Source organism: Scardinius erythrophthalmus, assembly GCF_964197995.2.
Source record: "Scardinius erythrophthalmus genome assembly, chromosome: 12".
Lineage (NCBI taxonomy): Eukaryota > Metazoa > Chordata > Actinopteri > Cypriniformes > Leuciscidae > Scardinius > Scardinius erythrophthalmus.
The window spans coordinates 11,644,541-11,667,004 of record NC_138232.1 but is presented as its reverse complement, the minus strand read 5'-3'; the positions used below and the strand labels follow the sequence as shown (position 1 = coordinate 11,667,004).

The 22,464-nt window shown below is 37.2% G+C and overlaps 3 protein-coding genes across 4 annotated transcripts; all 3 read right to left on the bottom strand.

Annotated features, from left to right (window-relative positions):
• Positions 1–3,644: 3,644 nt before the first annotated feature.
• Positions 3,645–8,362, bottom strand: LOC308699246 (uncharacterized protein). The gene is made up of 8 exons (XM_081379918.1): positions 8,284–8,362; positions 7,382–7,513; positions 5,222–5,311; positions 4,862–4,949; positions 4,669–4,768; positions 4,219–4,519; positions 4,072–4,120; positions 3,645–3,983 (listed from the first exon to the last, which is right to left on the bottom strand). Exons 1-8 carry the CDS (start codon positions 8,359–8,361, stop codon positions 3,943–3,945), a joined length of 879 nt encoding a protein of 292 aa, XP_081236044.1. The 5' UTR covers position 8,362; the 3' UTR covers positions 3,645–3,942.
• A 212-nt stretch (positions 8,363–8,574) lies between these two features.
• Positions 8,575–12,249, bottom strand: efcab12 (EF-hand calcium binding domain 12). Its single transcript, XM_081379910.1, has 7 exons — positions 12,071–12,249; positions 11,738–11,878; positions 11,471–11,624; positions 11,281–11,369; positions 10,709–10,910; positions 9,568–9,727; positions 8,575–9,094 (listed from the first exon to the last, which is right to left on the bottom strand). Exons 1-7 carry the CDS (start codon positions 12,218–12,220, stop codon positions 8,875–8,877), a joined length of 1,116 nt encoding a protein of 371 aa, XP_081236036.1. The 5' UTR covers positions 12,221–12,249; the 3' UTR covers positions 8,575–8,874.
• Positions 12,250–12,630: 381 nt separating this feature from the next.
• Positions 12,631–22,039, bottom strand: uroc1 (urocanate hydratase 1). 2 transcript variants are annotated; one of them, XM_081379881.1, is made up of 20 exons: positions 21,897–22,039; positions 21,189–21,319; positions 19,740–19,870; positions 19,542–19,635; positions 19,316–19,375; positions 18,710–18,838; positions 18,553–18,614; positions 17,899–17,965; positions 17,667–17,810; positions 17,142–17,230; positions 17,002–17,064; positions 16,749–16,928; positions 16,571–16,668; positions 16,232–16,304; positions 15,973–16,162; positions 15,451–15,549; positions 14,943–15,042; positions 14,198–14,279; positions 13,908–14,007; positions 12,631–13,410 (listed from the first exon to the last, which is right to left on the bottom strand). In XM_081379881.1, the coding sequence occupies exons 2-20, from the start codon at positions 21,312–21,314 to the stop codon at positions 13,252–13,254; spliced, it is 2,046 nt and encodes a 681-aa protein (XP_081236007.1). In that variant the 5' UTR covers positions 21,315–21,319; positions 21,897–22,039; the 3' UTR covers positions 12,631–13,251. The 2 variants fall into 2 exon arrangements, with proteins under 2 accessions (XP_081236007.1, XP_081236008.1); XM_081379882.1 differs by lacking the exon at positions 21,897–22,039 and adding an exon at positions 21,405–21,425.
• Between the last annotated feature and the right edge of the window lie 425 nt (positions 22,040–22,464).

Below are 22,464 nucleotides of genomic sequence, written 5' to 3'. Positions count from 1 at the left end.
GTCTTCCCTGCTGAAAAACAACAACAAAAACAACAACAACAGCTAAAGTCAGCCTAAGCTGGTTAGCTGGTGTTTCAGCCTGGTCATAGCTGGCTTTAGAGGGGAGCACCTTCGTCTCTTTAAAAGCTTTTTTTGAGCATAGTTTTGAGTAAATGTGTAGTATCGAGTACGGAAACTGATTTTAGACCATCATAAGCAATATTTCTGGCTGTACATAAACTATATAGGTTTACTAAAAATAATCATACATATATGCCTATACATATTGTAATGTTAGCTAACATGCATAATAATTTATAATACAATTAAATTAGCTAATGTAGCTACACTTCAGTCAAAGTCAAACGTCAAATAATAGCCTAGTAAGTCATCAAAATAATGTAACAACACAAATCAAAGTATTTTTAGTGACCAAAAAAGTGAAACAAATATCTTATTTAGTGCTGGTCATTTGTTGGCTGCTTTTCCTTTATTATCCAGTCCAACTCGTCCAATAAAAAAATCTTTCAACCATTTTAAAATAAGCCTGTACATTAAAAGGTCAGATGTGTCTAAACTTAGTCTAGTAGTGTATTTATTGTTAGTGGGTTTTGCTGCAGAGGGATATCCTGCGGATGGGATATAGCCTACTCAACAGAAAATAGTTCAACAAAACAGCAGGATAATAGGGCCATCTTGTGGTTGAATGATGAATCACATTTGTGTAAAAGTTGTAGGCCAATGTCGTTAGAGTGATTTCAAGATTTTTCTAAAATATATACAGGCTATAATTTGTCTGAATTATTATAAAAAAAAAAACATCCACAGTTATTTTTTTAACTAGATGGCAAAGACACAAAACAGGTGATGAAGAAAGAAAGGGAGGGAAAAAAAGGTGAGTGTCCAGTCAGCGGGTCAAGAGGACTAATCTCCTTAGACAGGTGGACAGCAGCGAGCTGCTCAGGTACTCACACACTCATATATTTTCCACCTGAGATCTGTGTGTGGTTATCAAAGACTATTTTTTAGAATTAAGTAGGCATTAGGTCCACAGAAAGATGAAAAAATATAGTTTGTAAAATAATATTTAGATTATTACAGAATAATAATGTGTATAAAAGGTTTTTACACAGTGTACAGCACGATTTCACCATCCAGCCAGTTTTTGAAAAAAAAAGACATCACTATCAAATTCTCTAGTTTGAGAAAATGTTGTTTCCTTAAAATTTTATATACTCCCGCAATCCCCGCCTGTTAATTTTGAGTTTATTAAACGAGCATTGTGAATGTTATTCAAAAATAGTCTTTCCCTTTCCCTTTCCTCTAGATGTCAACCGCCCACATAGCAGCCTGTGACATCAGAGGCAGAGCCTTTTAAACTCAGAAACAGATGAGAGTGTTCTGTGTATGGGAGTGGGCTGAAACTGCATAAGGTGTGTAAGCAGCTAGTGATTCAGCAGATTTTGCACATGTAACATACAGATTCAATAGACATGGGAAAAAGACACGTACACAAACGCAGACACAAAACCCGAGTTAGACCTGAATCCTTAAATGGGATTGGAGGAATAGAGCTGAACTTTCACACAGATAACCAGAAAGGGAGAGGGAGCAAGACAGAGATGGAAAGTGTGCCACACATGAGCAAGAAATAAACAACTTAAGGAGGAGGAAAATGGGAAAGCACAGGAGGAACAACTCTCTGTGGATATAGAGCACAAGAAAAGTATAGAAGTAAAAAGAGAGCAGATAGGAGGAAGTACATATCTCAGGAAAGAAAAGATAAAAAAAAAAGAGAGAGATAAATTATCACATGGGTCACAGACCACAGTAAGATTTATTGGCTCTACACAAAGGCCTGAAATATTTTGATATTGTTGCCCGGGTGTGTTACCATAGTAATCCACCCACCAATAGGACTGCTGACACACCTTAATCAGATCTGCTCTGAAAACCCCTGTCCACCCCTTTGTCTTAAACCAGCGCACTAAAACACATTATACTGGACAGTACAATTGCACAGTACAAAGAAATATCTGTATCATGGTTATTTTTGGGTGATAGTGCAGTTGCAATTCTGACTAAGCTAAGGAGGCACATACCATGTATTTTGAAGAACACACACACACACACACACACACACACACACACACACACACACACACACACACACACAATTCTCCTCATTCTAACATACTCTGACCGATTTGTCTTGCTTACTCATGCCAGCTTAGTAACACTCAGAGTGTGTGCCTTTCATAATTACAAATTCTTATTTAACCCATGCTGCTAAATATACAAAATCTTAGAAAACACAAGTAATACATGTGTAGATCATCCAACAATTTTCGTTTTCTAAAGTTATTATAAAGTTTCTTTACTGACCATTAGAAGTCTTCCCCCAGGCATTATTTACAACAAATAGATAGATAGATAGATAGATAGATAGATAGATAGATAGATAGATAGATAGATAGATAGATAGATAGATAGATAGATAGATAGATAGATAGATAGATAGATAGATAGATAGATAGATAGATAGATAGATAGATAGATAGATAGATAGATAGATAGATAGATAGATAGATAGATCTGACACAACTGACCCGCGCACACGGTTGCTGTTTGGAAGATACCGTATCTTACCTGTCCCGTCGCGGTCTTGTCCGTCTGGAATGCGGCTAGAATTCCTCATCGTTCCTCATCAGGTTATAATAAAGAACAGCGGGCGGCTAACGTCCTCAGGCACGGGCTTTTGTTGGAAGAGCTTGTGGTTGTCCCCGTTGGTTCGCGGAAACATTGCTTTAGAAGCGCACCGGTACAGGATTTGTGTGCGCGTTTATAACAGACGCGCGTCTAAAAACAGCCACATGGGACTCCCAGACTTCAGAGAAGCAGACTGAGGGCAGAGTAACGCCTATAACGCTTACACTCATTATGTAATTTCAGATGAGTTGCTTTACAATAGATTCATTAAAATGAGCTGTAGATAATGAAATTCAGTGCAACATGTTTCTCTCTCTACGCCTATTCTTATCCACTTACAGAAACTGAACTGTACACACTGTTCCATCTTTAAAAACTCATTAGCAGTAATGCACACTTCCATTGGGTCAACTTCAAGAACCCAAGGGCAAAATGTGATGATAATGCTGCCATTTATCAATCAGTGAGGGAAGAAATCTCAAAGCTGATAATTTATCAGTCACTATCACACAGAACATTATACATTTTGTTCTGTCATTGTCATCATAGCTCGAACAAAACACTTTATTTATTAATTCTACGTAAATTAAGAAAAGTCACAATGATAAATAGTATTCAAAAAGTATTTGGATAGTTAAGCTACACCTAAAAATGTATGAATGCCATACACTCCAGTCTCCACCCAAAAATGTCATCTGTCATCATTTACTCCTGTCACTCCAAACCTGCATGACTTCTGTGAAACACAAAAGATATTTTGAGGAATATTGGAAAGTGGGAACCAAACAACAGTAGAGCCCATTGAATGGACAAAAACACTGAGTCAGTTCCTAAAATATCTTTTTAATGTTCCACAGAAGAAAGTCATACGGTTTTGGAACGGCACTGTAACTGGGTGGAGACAGAGTATTCCTTTACAGCATACAACACAAGTAAACATTTCAAGCAAAACATTTCACAAAAATTAATTTATTTAGGTTTTAAATTCTAAAACAATGGACAAAATTAAGACTAAGTATTTAGACACTTTGTAGTTGTCTTCAGTTCAGAAACTGTTCGGGGCCACTGTTATGTTTTTATTAGATTTGATATACTTCACTGCATCATTTTCATAAAAAAGGAACACATTGTGGTGCTGAGATTCCTATCATATATTCAATGTGTAAGTGTTCGGAGGGAATATTGGGATAACATGAATCCTTCTTTTGCTGAGTCATAACGTCCCACTCCCTTATGATGGGGAGGATGGTGGTTTTAAAGGTAATCATCATAGCCAGATTCATCCTCGGTGCCAGCTGTAAATATAGAAACATGTCTGCCATATTTAGTAGTTCTTAAGGAGAAAACTGAGTCAAACAAATTAGATTTAGACAGAGGAGTTACCTTTATTATGAAAAGTTTGCTTCATTCCAGCTGAGGAGTGATCTTTAACCTACAACAAACACATTTTGATATAAAAATGATATGAAACAGGTATTTACATACATTTTGGTATTCCATACAGTATATGAGCGATATGAGCACACTTACAGCTGAACTTAGAGGGGCTGTGGGAGCGCGGTAAGATGGAGGGGGTGGAACCCCTGATGGAACAGCAATGGGGGAGGTAAAGTGTTGCATGCTAGAACTGCGATTCAACTTCAGCATGGCTGCCCTGGCATGAAGGGGAAGAGGTGGGAGGGGCCCTTTCCTCTGGGCGAGCGAGATCGACTCTTCGCTAACGCTGGAGAGAGTCTGCGATGAGTTATTTTTTTGGCTGGACTTGCTCTCTGGAAATGTTGCATCTGAATCAAGATGGTGTGGAACTCTGGATGCACTTCTAAGAGAAAACCTATACGACCAGAATCAGAACTTTACTTTTACATAATTTCTTGCAAAACTTTATGTTTATGTATGCACTAATCATGTTTTACAGTGTATATGATGTAAATTTCAGCACAGAGTCTAAGGTTGCCTGTCTGTGTCTGTTTTGTTTCTCACCTCTTTTGCACTTCATGTCCTCTAAGACATTTGTCAAGCTTGTCTTTCCAATCAGAAACAGCCCCCACACTGTATCTGCGTGTGAGTCCCGAGTGAGATGCTGGAGAAGAGAGAAACAGCAGGTGTAATGGGGCTCGGATACACATTGTTCTTTATTTGATGTGATTTGTGAGGAGTGTTCAGAGTGGCAGACCTTTGTTGTCACTGATCTGCTTCTGCATAGCAATGTAGAACTGCTTGGCCTCACCTTCGTCCGCAAAGTTTATTCCTATCTGACACTCCTGCATGAACACACACATTTGGTTTCCATCATGATGAAGACTTTCCATTGACTTCTATTGTTCAGCTTACAATATTTCAAATACCCTAAGCCTTAAACCTGAATGTTACACAAATCTTTTAGTATTTTTTTTTTATCATGATTAAGGCATTTAGTTTGCTTGGTTGGTCTCCATAGTCAAAACCTGATGCAAACACGCTACTGAATAGCGAGATACTCTGAACAGTCTTAGAATTACACTTGGAGTTTAAAAGCAATGCATTTGTCACTCACATCACCAGGAAAGGTGTGGAAATAAGGACAAGTTTCTGAGTACTCAAATGGTGTATACAGCTCCTGTTCCCATTGCAGCTTGGCCTTCTGCTGAGAGAAAGAGAAAAACCACAGTCACACAGATCCTGAGAGACGAGGTGGTACCGAAAAACTAGTAGCATCCCAATAAGAAATGGGCTAAACATCCAATGTAGAACCATTGCACAATGGATTGAAATGGAAGGGCAGACAATCAATAAAGAGATTTCTGGAAAAAAGTGCAGAATGAATGAATTAATGAATGAATAATGCATGCAAATAAGCCCGTAGAGTAGAATCAGTACAAACAAGGGTCTTTATATTGGAAAAAGGTTCTTTATTTTTTTAAATGTTCTTCACACTAAGAAAAAAATGGTTATTTTAAGAACTGTTCACTGTAAGGTTCTTCGGCATCACTGTGAAAACCCCCATTTGGAACCTTTATTTATAAGAGAGTATTATATATAATAATGTCAGGGTTATGAGATTTATGTGATGCAACATCAGTGTTTTTTTGTAGAAATTTGTAGAAAACCTTTAGAGAAATGTACACAAAATCACATATTAAAGCTCCAATATGTAGGAATTTTGTAATAAAATTACCGAAAATAACTTGCACAGTGTGATATATTTCCTCCAGTTGTGTACTTAAAATATCTCAAAAGTCTCCAAAGATTTTTTATTTCAGAGAAATTCCGATTTTAAATAACTGGCCGTCCCGGAAAAGAAATGTCGCGCCTCAGTGACGTAATGTCCGCTCTATCCCTTTTTCCGGTGTGGACCATGTGATAGGATATTCCACCACACCGGATTTTTTTTTTTTTACAACAACTTTATTGAGGTTTTTTTTCTTATCACAATAAACAATACAGACGTCTGACAAAGAATAAAATTTAATAAAATAAAAAATATGACCCACCACACCGGAATATCGCATGGTCAAATGCGGAAGTGGTGGTTATAGCGTTATAGCCATAGACTGTATGGTTATAGCTGTTATGGATCACGAACTCTTTATTGAAGTGCCAACAAAACGAAAGCGTCAATATTCGGATACACGCGGAGTCGCGGACTGTGTGACAAACGGAGGAATAAAACCCGGATAAACATCGGCAGGCGTTTTCGAGATGGAGAGAGCTGCGCGTCAATCTTGGACTTGACAGAGACTCTCTCGCGAGTGTATTGAGACAGGTAAGACATGCAACTGTCAATAATAGCACGTATAAACAAAGTTATATTGCTCTTTGTACTTTGGTAAGGCTTTTTATCACGTGTGGTGACCGAGATTATGGCAGTACAATTAAATACAATCGGATATGATGTTAAAAAATATATTTAGTCATTACTTGCAAATGTTCGTTCAAATTTACTTTTAGATATTGGTTTGAACACGTTAAACAACACGGCATTAACCATAAAAACGTAAAACTGCACAACGTTAACCAAATAAATCATTTGACAAATAGCTGTATGTTGTAACGGGATAATATAGCATACCATTTCACGTTCCTTGCAGTTCATTAATTATGATGACATAAAATAATACGATCAGACATACAGGTAATACAAAAACGAATGAATTACCTCATCCGTGATCATGATTCATTAATTCCATGTAGATATATCGCTAGATGGTGAAAACGCATTAAATATCTCCCATCGTCACCTCCTTCATAGCGTCATCAAGCTTCGCCTTTGTTATTGTTGGAAACTGCGCCCTCTTGTGGTCAAATACCAAAGTCGCATACTGGAGCTTTAATAATGTTTTAGGATTTAAAGGGATAGTTCACCCAAAAATTAAAATGTTGTCATCATTTACTCACTGTTAAGTTGTTCCAAACCTGTATGAGTTTCTTTCTTCTGTTGAACAGAAAAAAATTGATTTTGAAGAATGTGTGTAACCAGACAGTTTTCAAAATATATTCTTTTGTGTTCAACAGAAGAAACTCATACAGGTTTGGAACAACTTGCCGGTGAGTAAAGATGACAAAATTTACATTTTTGGGTGAACTATCCCTTTAATATAAGAATTGATTGAAATTATTGATTCCTACAATTTTTTTTTAGAAGGAATTATTTTATCATTTGGGATAAACACACTGGGTGTGTGTAAGCTCTCTCTGTAATATCTGTTTGCCTCACCTTAAGACAGTAGAGTCTCATGAATGTTGAATGAATGGATGTATCTTGCACCAGACATAAAACTCCAAAACTGTGACTTTTCCACTCCTTTTTCTCTGCAATTACCAGCTGGACAATACCACATGCTAAAACCTGTAATGTACACAAAGAAACACACATATACATAAACATAGAGTGTGTCTCTAAATCTGCATGTTGAGTGCATATAAAGTACATATTCACAGACACACAATATCGTTTTAAAAATACACATTCAACCACAAGTATCCAGAAAGATCCAGTTGCACCACAGACAGTGCGGTCAGCGGTGTAGTTGTGCCATGTCTTTTTGCCTGCACAAATTTGCAGTTTTGTCGAAATATGCTGTTTGCATAAGTTTGCATAGTTGAAAAACAATTGTATGCGGCAGCCGTGGCTTCTACGGCTCTACTTGTGAATTATTAAAATAACCACCATGTGTTCTGTCTACAAACCAGAAAAACCAGTGATCAGTTATGATCAGGATGTGTGAGGACAGCAGTAAAACATTATGAGCATTGCATGAAAGTTCCAGAAAAAGTGAAACAAATGCATGAAAAGAGCTAGAAAAAAGAACCAAGTGTTTTGATATCCCACTGGGTACTGTGGAGTTGGAATTAGAATCTTTAGAATAAGAAACACTCACTTGAAAACATATACAACACACAGTAATGTGGAATGCAATACAGACCTGAAACTGTTTCTTATATATTCTGAATCTCACCTGAAAATTGTCACTGAATGACATTTTAAACAACACACACACTATAGGCTAACTGTGAATTATGGGAATGCAATAACAGTAATTCCTGCACAATGTATGGTTTCTTTTAGAAATATGATATTTTGATCAATTGATGTATAACATAAAAAAGTGAACTCACACTGCAATCATGACTAAGTAAACTGCAGAGAAGGCCATTCTCACGAGTCGACAGGAGCGGACTCAAAATCCGTGACATCTCTTCGTCCACTGTCTTCTACAGTGTGCCGTTTCTGTTTTTTAAATACACAGGTGTCCTGATCCATATCAAACAAATCAATCTGCTTTATACTTCCTAATGCAAATTCCTGACATCAGGGAAAACAACAGAGCTCTATTCACAAAACACACACACAAGTTATTTGTATGTTCATAATTCATTCTATACATAAAAAAAAAAACAGTTTGAAGAGAAGATTTTACATTTTAGTATTTATTAAATCAAACATGGCTACTTGAGTCTACTTTGCATCACATATGAGAATATGTTGAGTGACAAAATAAAGACCTGTGTGGCTAAAACTAAAAAAAAGCCGCACATCAACAGAAGTATTTGAGTTTTTGCGTGCCGCCATAATGGTGGAAATTAGCATTGCAGAAAGTCAAAACAACAATGTCATTGGACAATTCTTTTTTTTATAATTGATTTATCTTGTCGCAACTTCCGTTTTATGCCGACTTCATATAGACATTCAATACAGTCAAAAATGTTCTAGAGAGTGTACATCTTGCGAGCTTCAATATCTCCAGAGGTTGAGTATCCTAAATGATTTAAGGGCCAGTGTCCCGGACTTGGCGCAACAGTACGTTCAATACGCTGAAATAAAACCATTGCAGGAGAGTTTGTCACCACAGGCAGAAACAAGCGCACATGATCTTCCTTTCCAGGCCAGAATGCATTAGGGTCCGCCCAGCGAATTGACTGCTTCTTCCTACAACACATATACAGACATAACTCAATACAAACACTCTTATTTAAGGCATACACTACTGTTTAAAAGTTTGGAGTTGGTAAGATTTTTTTATGTTTTTAAAAGAAGTCTCTTATGCTCATCAAGGCTGTATTTATTTGATAAAAAAATGCAGTAAAAACTGCATTTTGAAATATTTTTTTACAATTTAAAATAGCTGTTTTCTATTTTAATTTATTTTAAAATTTAAAATAGCAGCCATTACTGCAGTCTTCGGTGTCACATGATCCTTCAGAAATCATTCTAACATGCTGATTTTCTTGTCATTTCTTATTATTATCAATGTTGAAAACAGTTGTGCTGCTGCTTAATATTTTTTGTGGAAACCATAATATATGTTTTCAGGTTCCTTTGATAAATATAAAATTCAAAAGAACAGCATCGTCCTGGTCCCAATTAGTAGACTTTTTTTTTTTTGTCATAGAGAGACTTACATCGCTTTGTGGCCCTTATTTGCTCCACCTTCAACTCGGTGTGTTTTGGATGTCCTGAGGGATGTCAGGACTTGTTCTTGTCTACCACAGCCTGACAAGTGACCTTTCCCTCCCAATTTGGAGCTGCTAGACAAGCTCATGTCACCAGGGTGCAACAGGACTAGAGAAAGACACACTGTCAGGTTGCAATTGTATTTTGCATGCTTTTTTACAATGGTTTAAAGGGATAGTTCACTTTGAAATTAAATTTTGGTATGTTTTAGCTTACCTCAAGGGCATCCAAGATGTAGGTGTCTTTTTTTCTGCAGTAGTTTCAATTTTGATATTTTTAGGTCAAACCGTTCTTGTCTGTCAGTCATATAATGCAGGTCTATGGTCACTGTCTCAAAGAGCATGCACAGAGTCCAAATTAAAACAATTCCCCATCGTCCAAATTAAACAATTCCCCATCGTAAGTACACATTGATGGCCTAAGACACGAAACGAGCGGTTTGTGTGAGAAAACGAACAGTATTTATATCGTTTTTAGCTCTTATACACAGCCACGTCCAAGTGATCTGAGGGCGCGCGCGCATCCTGGTGTGTGACGTGTACGCAGACTGGTGCATAGATACATACACTAGATGTCGCATTAAAGACATTCGTTCCAATGAACTGCCGTAGACAAGGCGACATCTAGTGTATATATCTATGCACCAGTCTGCGCACACGTCACACACCAAGATGCGCTCGCGCCCTCAGATCACTTGGACGTGGCTGTGTATAAGAGGTAAAAATTATATAAATACTGTTCATTTTCTCACACAAACTGCTCGTTTCGTGTCTTAGGCCATCAATGTGTACTTACGATGGGGAATTGTTTAATTTGGACGATGGGGAATTGTTTTAATTTGGACTCTGTTCATGCTCTTTGAGACAGTGACCATAGACCTGCATTATATGACTGACAGATAAGAACGGGTTGACCTAAAAATATCATAATTGAAACTACTGCGGAAAAAAAGACACCTACATCTTGGATGCCCTTGAGGTAAGCTAAAACATACCAAAATTTAATTTCAAAGTGAACTATCCTTTTAATATGTCATCTCTATATGTGCTTGTGTGTATGAACAATTTATATATTATTTAAAAAACATACCTTTCTGTAGAGTGGCTTGGCTCACATTAAGCCCATGTCGTTGGCATTGCTCTATAGATTTGAGGTATTCCCTAAAACGAAGTGTCCTGAAACGATCCACTTCTCTGCCCATACTGCCACCAAGAGAAGAAGGGCAAGAGGTCTTGGTGGCTGCCAAAACTCTCCCCATGATCGCCAGCACCTCCACGTCCTGCATGCCCCTCTAGAAACATTCACAATCAAAGAGCTCTATTACAGATGTAACATAACTCAACTGACATAATTCAATACAGTAATTAATATTCTTTGAATACAAAACTATTAGCAAAATTATAAATGTGTGATTATAATTATAGTTTTAATTGCAGTGGTGGGAACATGGTACTGTGACTGTTTCTGTTGGTAATACAATACTTTAATATTTGCCATCGTATTACGTGATTACAATATACATATACCTTAGCCTACTCCAAAGTATGTCATAAATACCATGGAATTATTACCAGTTGTTAGTATGACGAAAAGTTTTTTTTCAAGCATAATCTTAACAAAAATGGACTGTGATTGTTTTATATGTTTATGTGTTGCAGTACCTCATCATATTTCTCCTCTAGTGAGATTCCATGTGTTGGAAGATGGTGACTTGTCCAAGTCCCTTTCGCGTGGTCTGCGTTCCAATAACCTAAACATAAATACACAATACCTTATGCTGTTACAAACTGAAAGAAATGTTCATAATAAGAACTATTTAGTTTATCCCTTTACCCCTTGACCAAGATATACCAGCGTTTGATTTGTGTTCTTCCCTTTCCTGATGCTTTCCGTTCCAGGACAGGATCCCAGCAGCCAGGTTTTCCACAGTTACTGAGTTTCCATCCTCACTATTTAATGAGGACATCAGAACGTTCATCCGCTCAGGCTGTATGAAAAAGCCTTCCTACAAACCAAAACACACTTTTTTACTCCTACAATGTACTTACATTTGTACAAAATCAAAAAATATTAAGAATAAATCTATTGCCAACGCTATATGCATCGCACAATGCACACCTTCTTAAACAGAGCACAGAGGTCTACACGCTTTAATTTACCAGTCCCATACCAGTCCAAGAATTTGGAGAGATTGCAGGCTTCGCGAGCGCGCAGAAAGCTCTTCACTTCTTCAACTTCACGCATGAGCGCGCGCGGAGACTGTGATATAGAGACAAATGTAACAATGTAACATCCTGATCGGGCCATCAAATAAACAGTGCCCCCAAAAAATCTGGTTTACAAATTTGTTTCTAATGCAATAAAATTCTAACTTTTTGTAAGATTTTTAAGTGTGGCCTTTCTTTTAGCCACTTTTCTAGTTTGTAGCCTACTATATCAATATGTTCTTACAGTTGTTGTAACATCTGGTGGTGGAGGGAAAATGCTTGTTTTTGAAGGGGGTGATGACATCCGCTTATCTTGACTGTCTCGTTCCGTGATGAGAACCTCCAGGTCGGTGAGAATCGGTTTATTATGGAGCCATCTGCGAAGATCTCCCATACCGTCAAGCGCTTCTCTGAACGCTTTCCTGTCGCGGATCCAGTCCGGGTGTTCCGCGGGCTTGTCTCCGGGGAAGCGCGTGTAGAACTCAGCAGCGCCTCTGAGGTCTGATGTAGGTATTGCAGGTCGAGCGTCAAGGTGCTTCGGCTGCGGTCGAGTTGCGGGAAAGGTTTTTACCCTATCCATGATATGCTTCCTAAAGGCACTTCCACTGCATTTTTGTGGTCTAAACGAACCACATGCCATTTGAAATAGGTACGTCTCTGTCAAATCACGTTTTTTTAACCGCCTGAATTCCTCTTCCAGCGTCGGATCACCCTGTAAGCACTCCGTCCCCAGAGCCATTATTGAAGTTTTAACACTGTGTAAAAAAAATCCTAAAGCTATTAAAATAAAGAGGACGCTAAATTGTAACATATCATGATTTTTATTCAACGCCACTCATTTCTTGAAGCTGTGAAGTAACTAAAGTCTATTGGTGGCATGTTGACATTTGTATCCATGACTCCCATTCTTCTTACTCAAAGGTCAAACCTTCAGTTTTGCATCTGAATTTAATACTTTTGTTTGTAGCACGATACTACCACAATACCATTTGACATGTACTAGCTATAATTGCAATAGTGCAAAAGATGTACTTTGGCCCCTAGTGATTTATTTTTCAGGACAAGTTTTACCTTTATGGGAGCTTATTATTTTATAAACATAAAATACACATCAGGTAGGCCTACCTCAAATACTTAATTTAAACCAATTCACTGAAATACATTTTCGAAAGTGAACAATTATAGCTTTCAGTTGTTTTCATTCATGACATCAAATTCAAAAGTAGCTGTAAATAATGGACTAGTTCAGGGTACTCTTGAACGTTGCTGTAATTTGACTAGAATTATAATATTACAGTCTATATATGCATTTCATTGTCCATTTTTCCTGAGTGAATAGAACAGTACGTGTGCACTTTTTTTTTCTGGTAAGATAAGATGAAAGTGTATAGACATTCTGTTGCATATTAATGCATAATTTCATATTTAAATGTGGAGTTTAGTTAATCCCAGCAGTGCATGATCCAGAATGTGTTCTTCCTGAACTGGGTTGGGCATTGTGACTCTCAACTGACGCTGATCCTCCATGGTACTTTGAATCGCTTCATAAGCATTAGCGTTGCCTGACCAGCATCTCCGTGCCACCTATATATACACATCAGTATTTATTTACACAGGCTATAACAGTATAATCATGTATATGCATTTTTTATATTATATATATATATATATATATATATATATATATATATATATATATATATATATATATATATATATATATATATATATATATATATATATATATATATACACACACACACACACACACACACACACATATATACATATATGAAGAGTTCAGATGCAAAAGGCTCTAAGTGCCATCTGAAATTATCTTCTAGAATTATCTTTTTTTTATCAAGCTTGTATATTTAAATTCAGTAATTTCACTTAAATGGCAATGAAAATTACCTATTAATTGTCATTTAAGTGAAATTACTGAACTTAAATATACAAGCTTGATAAAAATGATCATTCTATAAGATTTCAGATGGCACTTAGAGGCTTTTGCATCTGAACTCTTATATATATAATATAATATATAATATATAAAAATAAACACAGACGGACACACTCACCCCATTAGAGACATCCCAGTTCAACATTAGTCTAGCTCTCTGCCCTGCCTCTTCAGAACCATCCAGAACCAATCCAAAACCACCATTTATCACTTCTCCCCTAAAAAAAACCAATACAGAGTCAATAATTAAAGCACTAATAACTAATTTCTTTTTTATGATAAATTTTTATTCCAAAAAAGTTTTTTTGCTCAATCAATAATACAAAATAGCAAGAAATCAGTAACATGTTTTATCTAGAACTAGAAAATAATTAATTTTCACCAATAACAAATCAAATCTCTACATACCATCCAACTCCGCCTCCATTGTGCAAAGCAACCCATGTGGCGCCACGGAATGCATCACCAACAAAATTCTGCACTGCCATGTCTATAATAAATGCACAGACATGAATCTATTAATTAGTCTCTCTGGAAAACTTAATTCTGATTGGTCTGAAATGCACTTTATGCACAACTGCCAGCCAGCATGGAGAGGTTCTTGGAGAGAATGGAGAGAGTCCAGTAGCTTCAAATACCGGTTTGCTGCTCGACAGTGGCTTTTTACAGCTGCTCTTTTAATACAATTAATTTGTTTGACAGAAACCTTCCTTAATAAGGCATTATCTGACCGTGTGCTTCTGTGCTCTAAATCACTCACAAATCTTTGGACAGTTCAATAATATTAGTACAAAATATTCGTTTTTTTAATACTTTTTGCAAGACACTGCACCTTTTCATGCTTTTCATCTTCAGAAAGATCTTTCATCCTCCCCATATTGCATGAAAACTGTGACTTAATAATAATAATTGTGTTGCTTAATAATGTGGAACAACCTCTTTAATTAGGTTTCATATTTACCTAAGAAGACATGGCAAACTATTTAACAAACCTGTCTTGAGATTTATACCAGTTATCTAAAATATTTGAGAAATAAAACAAACAAACACTGTAGTTGAAAAACTAAAATCTGAATGTTTATTGTACTGAGATCCTACTGATATGTCACTTGCATAATAATTTGAAAGATGGTGTAGATGTGTCTTTGTGTACCTGCGCAGAAGGCAGAGCCATCATAAACATTGGAGGTCTCCCTGAAGGGGCTGTCCGTCCCACTGACATCATGATGATCTCTACTGATGACTACTGGAGCCTGAGGGGGGAGGAGACAGTTGCATTGATATGTTGCAAAGTGTGTATTAATGAACCATAAATGATGTTTTATTAACAAAGTTCGGGAGGAGCAGGTTCAGATAATTAACCAAATTATGCACAGCTGGAGATTAATCAGTAATCAACTCAATGACAGAGTATAAATTCACAGCAGACCTATCTCTGTTCATTGAAAGTTTGTCAGCATCCCTCCTCCACCCCATCTCCTCACTTACAGTTCCATCTACACTTACCAACAGGGGGGAGAACTCTGGGTTCGGGCCTAACTCCGAGCTCGGAGCCCTCCCCCCGGACAGCACGCCAAATGCGCATAAACTTATTGTACTAATTATATGTAGATATGAACTCGTGAATTAAATGAGTTCGGTAGTATGCACACGTAAATTACCGAGACTTTGCCCTTAGCAATGGCTTGGTTTATTGCCAAGGCAATGGAAACTCTTCCTCTCTGGTCCGAATAGAGAATACGGGCCTGTGAACCCACAACCTAAACACAAAAGAGACCAGATAAAGCAAAAATTGCAAACTGAACACACAAAACATTATTTTAAGACAATTTATTTATTTAAAGTTCAGTACTTTTAAAACATACATTACTGTAAGGTTTTAGTTTTAGTTAACCATGATAACCCTGCCTCATGGTGGACGACATGTTGAGATCACATGGCCAGTTGAATAATACTTGCTGTATAACCCGCTATTATTGGACACTTTTGTGGACTGAATAAATTGGCTGAATAGCACATTTTTACAATGGCATTAGTAAATGTTTGCTTTTGTGTTATGCTGCATCCACAACACTAGCTCTCAATATATGTGCAAAATCGATGGGTAAATAAATTAATGTGACTACAAAATTAATATGATTTTTTATTTTATTTATTTACAGTTGGGTGTCTGTGAGCCATACCATCTTGTGTTTCCCAGCTTCACGTATCCAGCGGATGTTGTCACTATATTGCTGTCGGACACGTTCAGTTACTGTGGAACTTATCTCTTCTAGTACAGCAGTGGCGATTGCATCAGTCTCAGCCAGGTCAGCAGGGTCACAAGAGGTACAGACCCAACGAAATGGCCCAAAACCCAGTGAAAAAATATCCCTACAGAAAGGGGCAAAGATTAAAACTAGTCTCTGATTGACGTGTGTTGGCCTGCGGATGATCACTTACCCCATTATGTGTTGGACATATGAGGGATATTTAAACTCAGTAGCCCCTCCCCCTTTCTTCTCTACCTTCGCACCTTGAAGAGAGAGAAGAATACGTGGTAACACTTTATTTTACTGTGTCCTTATTACACATGTTATATGTAGTTACTATAATAACTATAAATTATGCATAATTACATGCAACTAACCCTAAACCAAACCCTAAGTACATGTAGTGAATGTATAATTACATTGTAACAATTACACCTTAAAACACAGTGTAACTGAACACTACACCCCGTCAGAGTAATACCTGATCACCGTGTCATGCTTTATTTTGTGGCAATTACTCTTTACTTGCCTGCTCTCTGGGCCTCTAAGAGAAAAGCATTGCCATAGTCCCAGAAGAACATCCCTGCATCTGACAAGTTATTGATGGCCTCCACCTGCCTGCAAAGACTACACAAGAGAGTTTGGAGCTTATGTAGATTTAAATTAATTTTAGTTATTTGTGGCATTAAGATGTATTTTGTGTGTACCTCTCATGTACTAAGGTTTTGAAGCACTGGGGGTCAGTGTTCATGAGCTGATTGGCTTGTCCGATGGTGAGTTGCACTGGGTAATATCCTCCACTGAAGGGATTGTGAAGTGATGTCTGATCAGAACCCAAATCAACCAACAACTCTCCTGTCTTCTTATATTCCTGGAAGAGGCACTCCCTGAAACATATTGCACTTATGATTTACTAAATAAAACCCGCAAACAATAGAGTATATGAAGTACACGACTTACCAGAGATCCACAATGTTGCCATGGTAGCCTAAACTCAAGGCCGCTTTTGCTTTTCTGGCCTCTCTATGAGATGAAGTAATAGAAGTTTAAGATATGTCTGTAAGTCTCAATGTTTTTCAATGTTTTCTTGCACACTGTACCTGATGCGTTTGATGCAGTGGGTCAAATCACTAGTGACTTCCATCAGCCAGCCCTGCTCATGCCTTTTCTTCAGGGGAGCTTCATCAACCTGTAGAGGTCAGTTATGATAGTGTACTTAGGGCTTTGCATCATTTCAGGGGTCTGAGGGTGGGGTGCAATTTGAACTTAAATGTGAAGATTTTTTATTTAGTAAGTTATTACAGCTAACATGGACCAAAAGGAGTCCTGGACCAAAACTGCTTGGTTACCAACATTCTTCAAAAGATCTTCTTTTGTGTTCCACAGAGGATAGAAATTCATATAGGTTTGGAATAGCATCAAGGTGAGTAAATGATGACAGAATTTTAAATTTTTGGCTGAACTATCCCTTCAAATTAGAGTATTTTCTCTTTGAGTGAATCTAAACTGTAATAAATTGAGTCAATAGTCAATTTGCTTTTAACCAAAAACTGAATGTAATGATTGGCTTGAAGTATTCATTGAGATGGTAAGGTAACAGTAAGCATACACAACCGTCATCTAACCTCGGCAATGACCCCTATACAGCCAGAAATGACTGCTGCCTTCGCTTGTGCTCCGCTCATGCCACCCAGACCAGATGTCACAAACACACGACCCCTCAGGTCATCTGAGCCCAAGTATCTTCGACCTGCATTAAGCACTGTCAACTAAACAGGCAGAGAGGATACTCTTTTAGTAAATTTTTGTGTAAGTTTTGGATAACACATTTTTATTAGTTCTGTATGTTCTTCTTACCATGGTGCCATGAACGATGCCTTGAGGGCCAATGTAACAGTAACTTCCAGCGGTCATCTGTCCATACCTGACCGTACACACAGAGAAACATACACACTACATGACTATGCACACTATCCTATTGCTCAGTTCTGATAAATGTGGACTGTAAGGCATTAAAGGTCATTTAAATGGCAGTAAAATCACAACCACATTTAATTTTATAAAATTTTCACTACCACTCAAAAGTGTTGGTTAGATTCTTTTAAAAAATGTAATTGTTTTATTCAACAAAGGATCCTTTAAAAATTGTATCATGGTTTCCATAAGCAGCACAACTGTTTTCAACTGTGACAATAATAATAAATGTTTCTTGAGCACCAAATCAGCAAATCAGGATGATTTCTTACACTGAAGACTAGAGTAATGACTGCTGAAAATTCAGCTTTGCCGTCACAGGAATAAATTACATTTTAATATATATATATAAAATAGAAAGTAAACATTTGTTACTGTTTTTACTGTATTTTGGATCAAATAAACGCAGCCTTGGTGAACATATAAGACTTATTTGAAAAATCTCACTGACCCCAAACTTTTGAATGGTAATGATGTACAAGCAAATTTTCTAAAAGAGCCTATTAAGATTGTTATTAGGTATTGGTGAAATCTCACATGGTAATGCCCATAGCAAACATCTTCTCATATTCCTCTCTGGAAGAATAGTTTGGAATAACCTGAAACCACACAAGAAGAAACAGAAAATAAACAGTATTTCCCTTCCCTTACTTATATCCAATTCTCAATGCAGAATGGCCTGTGTGTATCTTACCATGCCATTCGTGATAACACAGCGTGGAGAAGAGGGGAGGCTGGGAAAGAGACCTAATGGATGACCACTGTACATCACAAGAGTTTGCTCTTCAGTCATGGTGCTCAGATAGTTAAATACCAGCCAGAACTACGTATACGAAAAAATAAACACAATGTACATTAATTGCCAATTGAATTGCTGAGCCCAACACTTTCACTTGGTTCTCTCTGTTTAAAAAGAAACTAAAAGTATTTACAACATATCAACTACAATATATTACAAGTCCCAAGACATGGGAAGTGAGGACAGTTTAAAACCCTGAATAAACAGGAGAAACGGAGACGTGACACAGGTTAGTGTTTTTTTGTGTGTGTGTGTGTGTGTGTGTGTGTGTGTGTGTGTGTGTTAGCGTTACTCATCAGCATTTGATGGCTGAGACCTCACGCGCTATTTATACCCTTACGCCCCCTCGTGGATGGATAAGTACAGCTGGACTTAAAAATAAACGTTACATCAACTTAAATAATAACAATAAACTTAATTTATTATAATTTAATATAACACAGACAGATATAGCTGTAATAAAAGTAATATATAAATACATATAAAAATCTCACACTTTACCTGCGCCCAGTTGCTGAACACCTGTCCATTTCCTCCATACGTTACAAGCTCTTGTGGGAACTGAGAGATAAGTATTAAAATCAGAGCTTATTGCAGTTCTGGAGATCATTACACTATAACATATTTTCTTGAAGTCAGGAACAGACCCACTTGCTGATACTGCAATGAAGCTGCTGCAATTTCTTGACTATTACATCAAAACATAATACAAAATGTGAAAATGTACCTGTGCTACAACAGGATCCAGATTGTTCATAATCATAAGCATGATGGAAGCAGCTTGTCTTGTTCTGCATGGGTACTGATCAATAGGATAGGCTCTGTAACACACATGTAGTCATGGATTTGGTGTGAACTGCCATAGTCAAGACATACCGTATCAATACAGTTGCCTAAATATGCTGTGCAATTGCTTTTGTTGTACCTCATACACAGTGCAGGACAGAAGCGGTACATGTAGATGTGTCCATACTGCCTGAGCTCCTGCGCAAACTCTGCAGCCAGAGTCGCGTGCAGACTAGGAGGAAAGTATCTCAAAGCATTCCTCAAAGCCAGCTAGAGAGACAGAGACAGAGAGACACTATGATGACAGAGACCCAGAACAGGTGAGTCCAGTAAAGATTAACTGAAGAGAGAGAATGAGTAATCATGATGCAATCAACTTACAAAATGTTTTAGTCTCTGTCCCTCAACCCCTCTTTTACTGAGCATTCTTCCCTTTCTCTGTTCGAAATTCAGACTCTTATCTTTAATGATTGACAGGACTCGCAGAGTGGAAAGATTAGGGAGATTCTGTATTTTTTTAACCATTGCTGACCACTGAGTGGACCTGAAGCATTTAAAACATCCCAATTCATTTAAATTCATCAACAGTTTAAGAGTTTGGGGTCGGCAAGTCTCTTTTGCTCACCAAGGCTGCATTTATTTAATTTAAAATACAATAAAAACTGTGATATTGTGAAATATTTTTACAAATTACAAAAGTGTTTACTAGTTTAATATATTTTGAAATGTAATTTATTCATGTGATAGAAAATCTGAATTTTCAGCATCATAACTCCAGTCTTTAGTGTCACATGATCCTTCAGAAATCATTCTAATATGCAGATTTGGTGCTCAAAAAACATTTTTTATTATTATCCCTGAAAGAGATATCCGAAGTTTCTTATTGGATAAGACTAGATAGAAAACCAATAAACTGACCAATGGACTGATGGGGAGGAGGTTAGAGGGTCAGCAGGGCAGTGTTCATATGAACCTCTGTGATTCTTCCTAAAAATTTCACACTAATCCAGTGAGAACGTGTAAGTATAAGCCTCAGCTCACAGAGATATATATATATATATATATATATATATATATATATATATATATATATATATATTTTTTTTTTTTTTTTTTTTTTTTTTTTTTGGAAACTGTAAAATGTTTTCTGAATTATATAGATTTTTTTGTAACAATGTAAAAGTCTTTACTGTCACTTTTGATCAATTTAATGTGTCCTTGCGGAATAAAAGTATTTCATTTATTTTCTTACTGACCCCAAACTTTTGTACTGTATATTTATATTTATATTATATGTTTGGGGGGTTGTAAACAGCCTTGCTTTTTGAGTGACAACTATGTCAAATTATAAATAAACTTAAAAAAATCTGCTGTGTGATTTGTCAGTATAAAGTTATCGTTTGAAAACTTGGAATACAGCACAAAAAGTCATACATTTACAATACTTTATGATTTTTGTCCTTGTTGGTCTCCATTTCATTGTATGAAACAAAGCAACTCGGACATTCTGCTAATTTTTATTTATTAATGATAAATATTCATTTATTCTGAATAATTAAATGACGGAGCATAGGTGTGAGAGACCCACCCGTTCTTCTGCTGGGGTGAGGTTTGGAGTTCGGACAGGTGCATGAGGTACATTGGGGTCTCTCCCACGGTTCAGGGGTAGAGGATCAAGAGGCAGTCCCGCACAGATCTCCTTTAGACTGGACATCACTCCTGCATTCAGAGAGGAGAGACAAAGAAATGAAAACAGCAGAAATCAAATGAAAAGTTCTCTCTGTGAGCTGAGGCTTATACTTACACGTTCTCACTGGATTAGTGTGAAATTTTTAGGAAGAATCACAGAGGTTCATATGAACACTGCCCTGCTGACCCTCTAACCTCCTCCCCATCAGTCCATTGGTCAGTTTATTGGTTTTCTATCTAGTCTTATCCAATAAGAAACTTCGGATATCTCTTTCAGGTAATCATTGAACAAGTCAGACATGATGTGGCACTCTCCCAAAAACATAAAAACAAACCCTAGCTCAGAAACACGACTAATTTCATTGTACTGACCTTGGATGATTGATTTAAGGTCATTGATCATTTTAAAGCCATTTATTCCACCATGTTCAATGCTGGCTGTCAAAATATATCATTCAAGAAGCCTCATTCTGGGTCGTACCTCTCTTTTTTTACATATCGTTCAAATATGTCAGTACTAGTAGATAGGCCTACTTGGCTGACAGAATTTTCTAGAACCCTTAAAGGGATAGTTCACCCAAAAACAATTCTGTTATCATTTACTCACCCTCATGTCATTCCAAACCTGTATGTCTCTCCTTAATCTGCCTTGTGGAATACAGGCAACGTTTTGAATCCCAACTTGTGTCATGTAATCTCAAACTTTTGCACCCACTATGTGTCACATGCCTGTCCTGTCTTGTGCTGCACATGGGTGTTTTGTTGTTTTGTGCCATGTGCTCTCCTGTCTATTGTCTAGCCCCTCCCATCTTGTTATCTGATTATTGGTTAATTTGTCCCACCTGTCTTTCTCGTTACCCTCCTTTGTTTGTTCCCCTATTTAGCCTCCCTGTGTTTGTAGTCCTGTGCTGGTTCGTTGTCCAAGTTACCTGTTCCTGGTGTTTCCTTCCCGCTTGCTTTTTGAGTTTTGTACCCTGTCTGCAAGTAGTGATGGCCAAATGAAGCGTTTCGAAGCATTATTGCTTTCTGATACAATTGTGTTGAAAATGGTTCATTACTCGAAGCTTCATTCAGATAGAAATTGCAGCACCATCTCCTGGTGAAGTAAATGCAATGCAACAAAGCTGACAACCATAAAATGCAAGTAGGCTTAGCCTATATGTTAACGCCCCGTT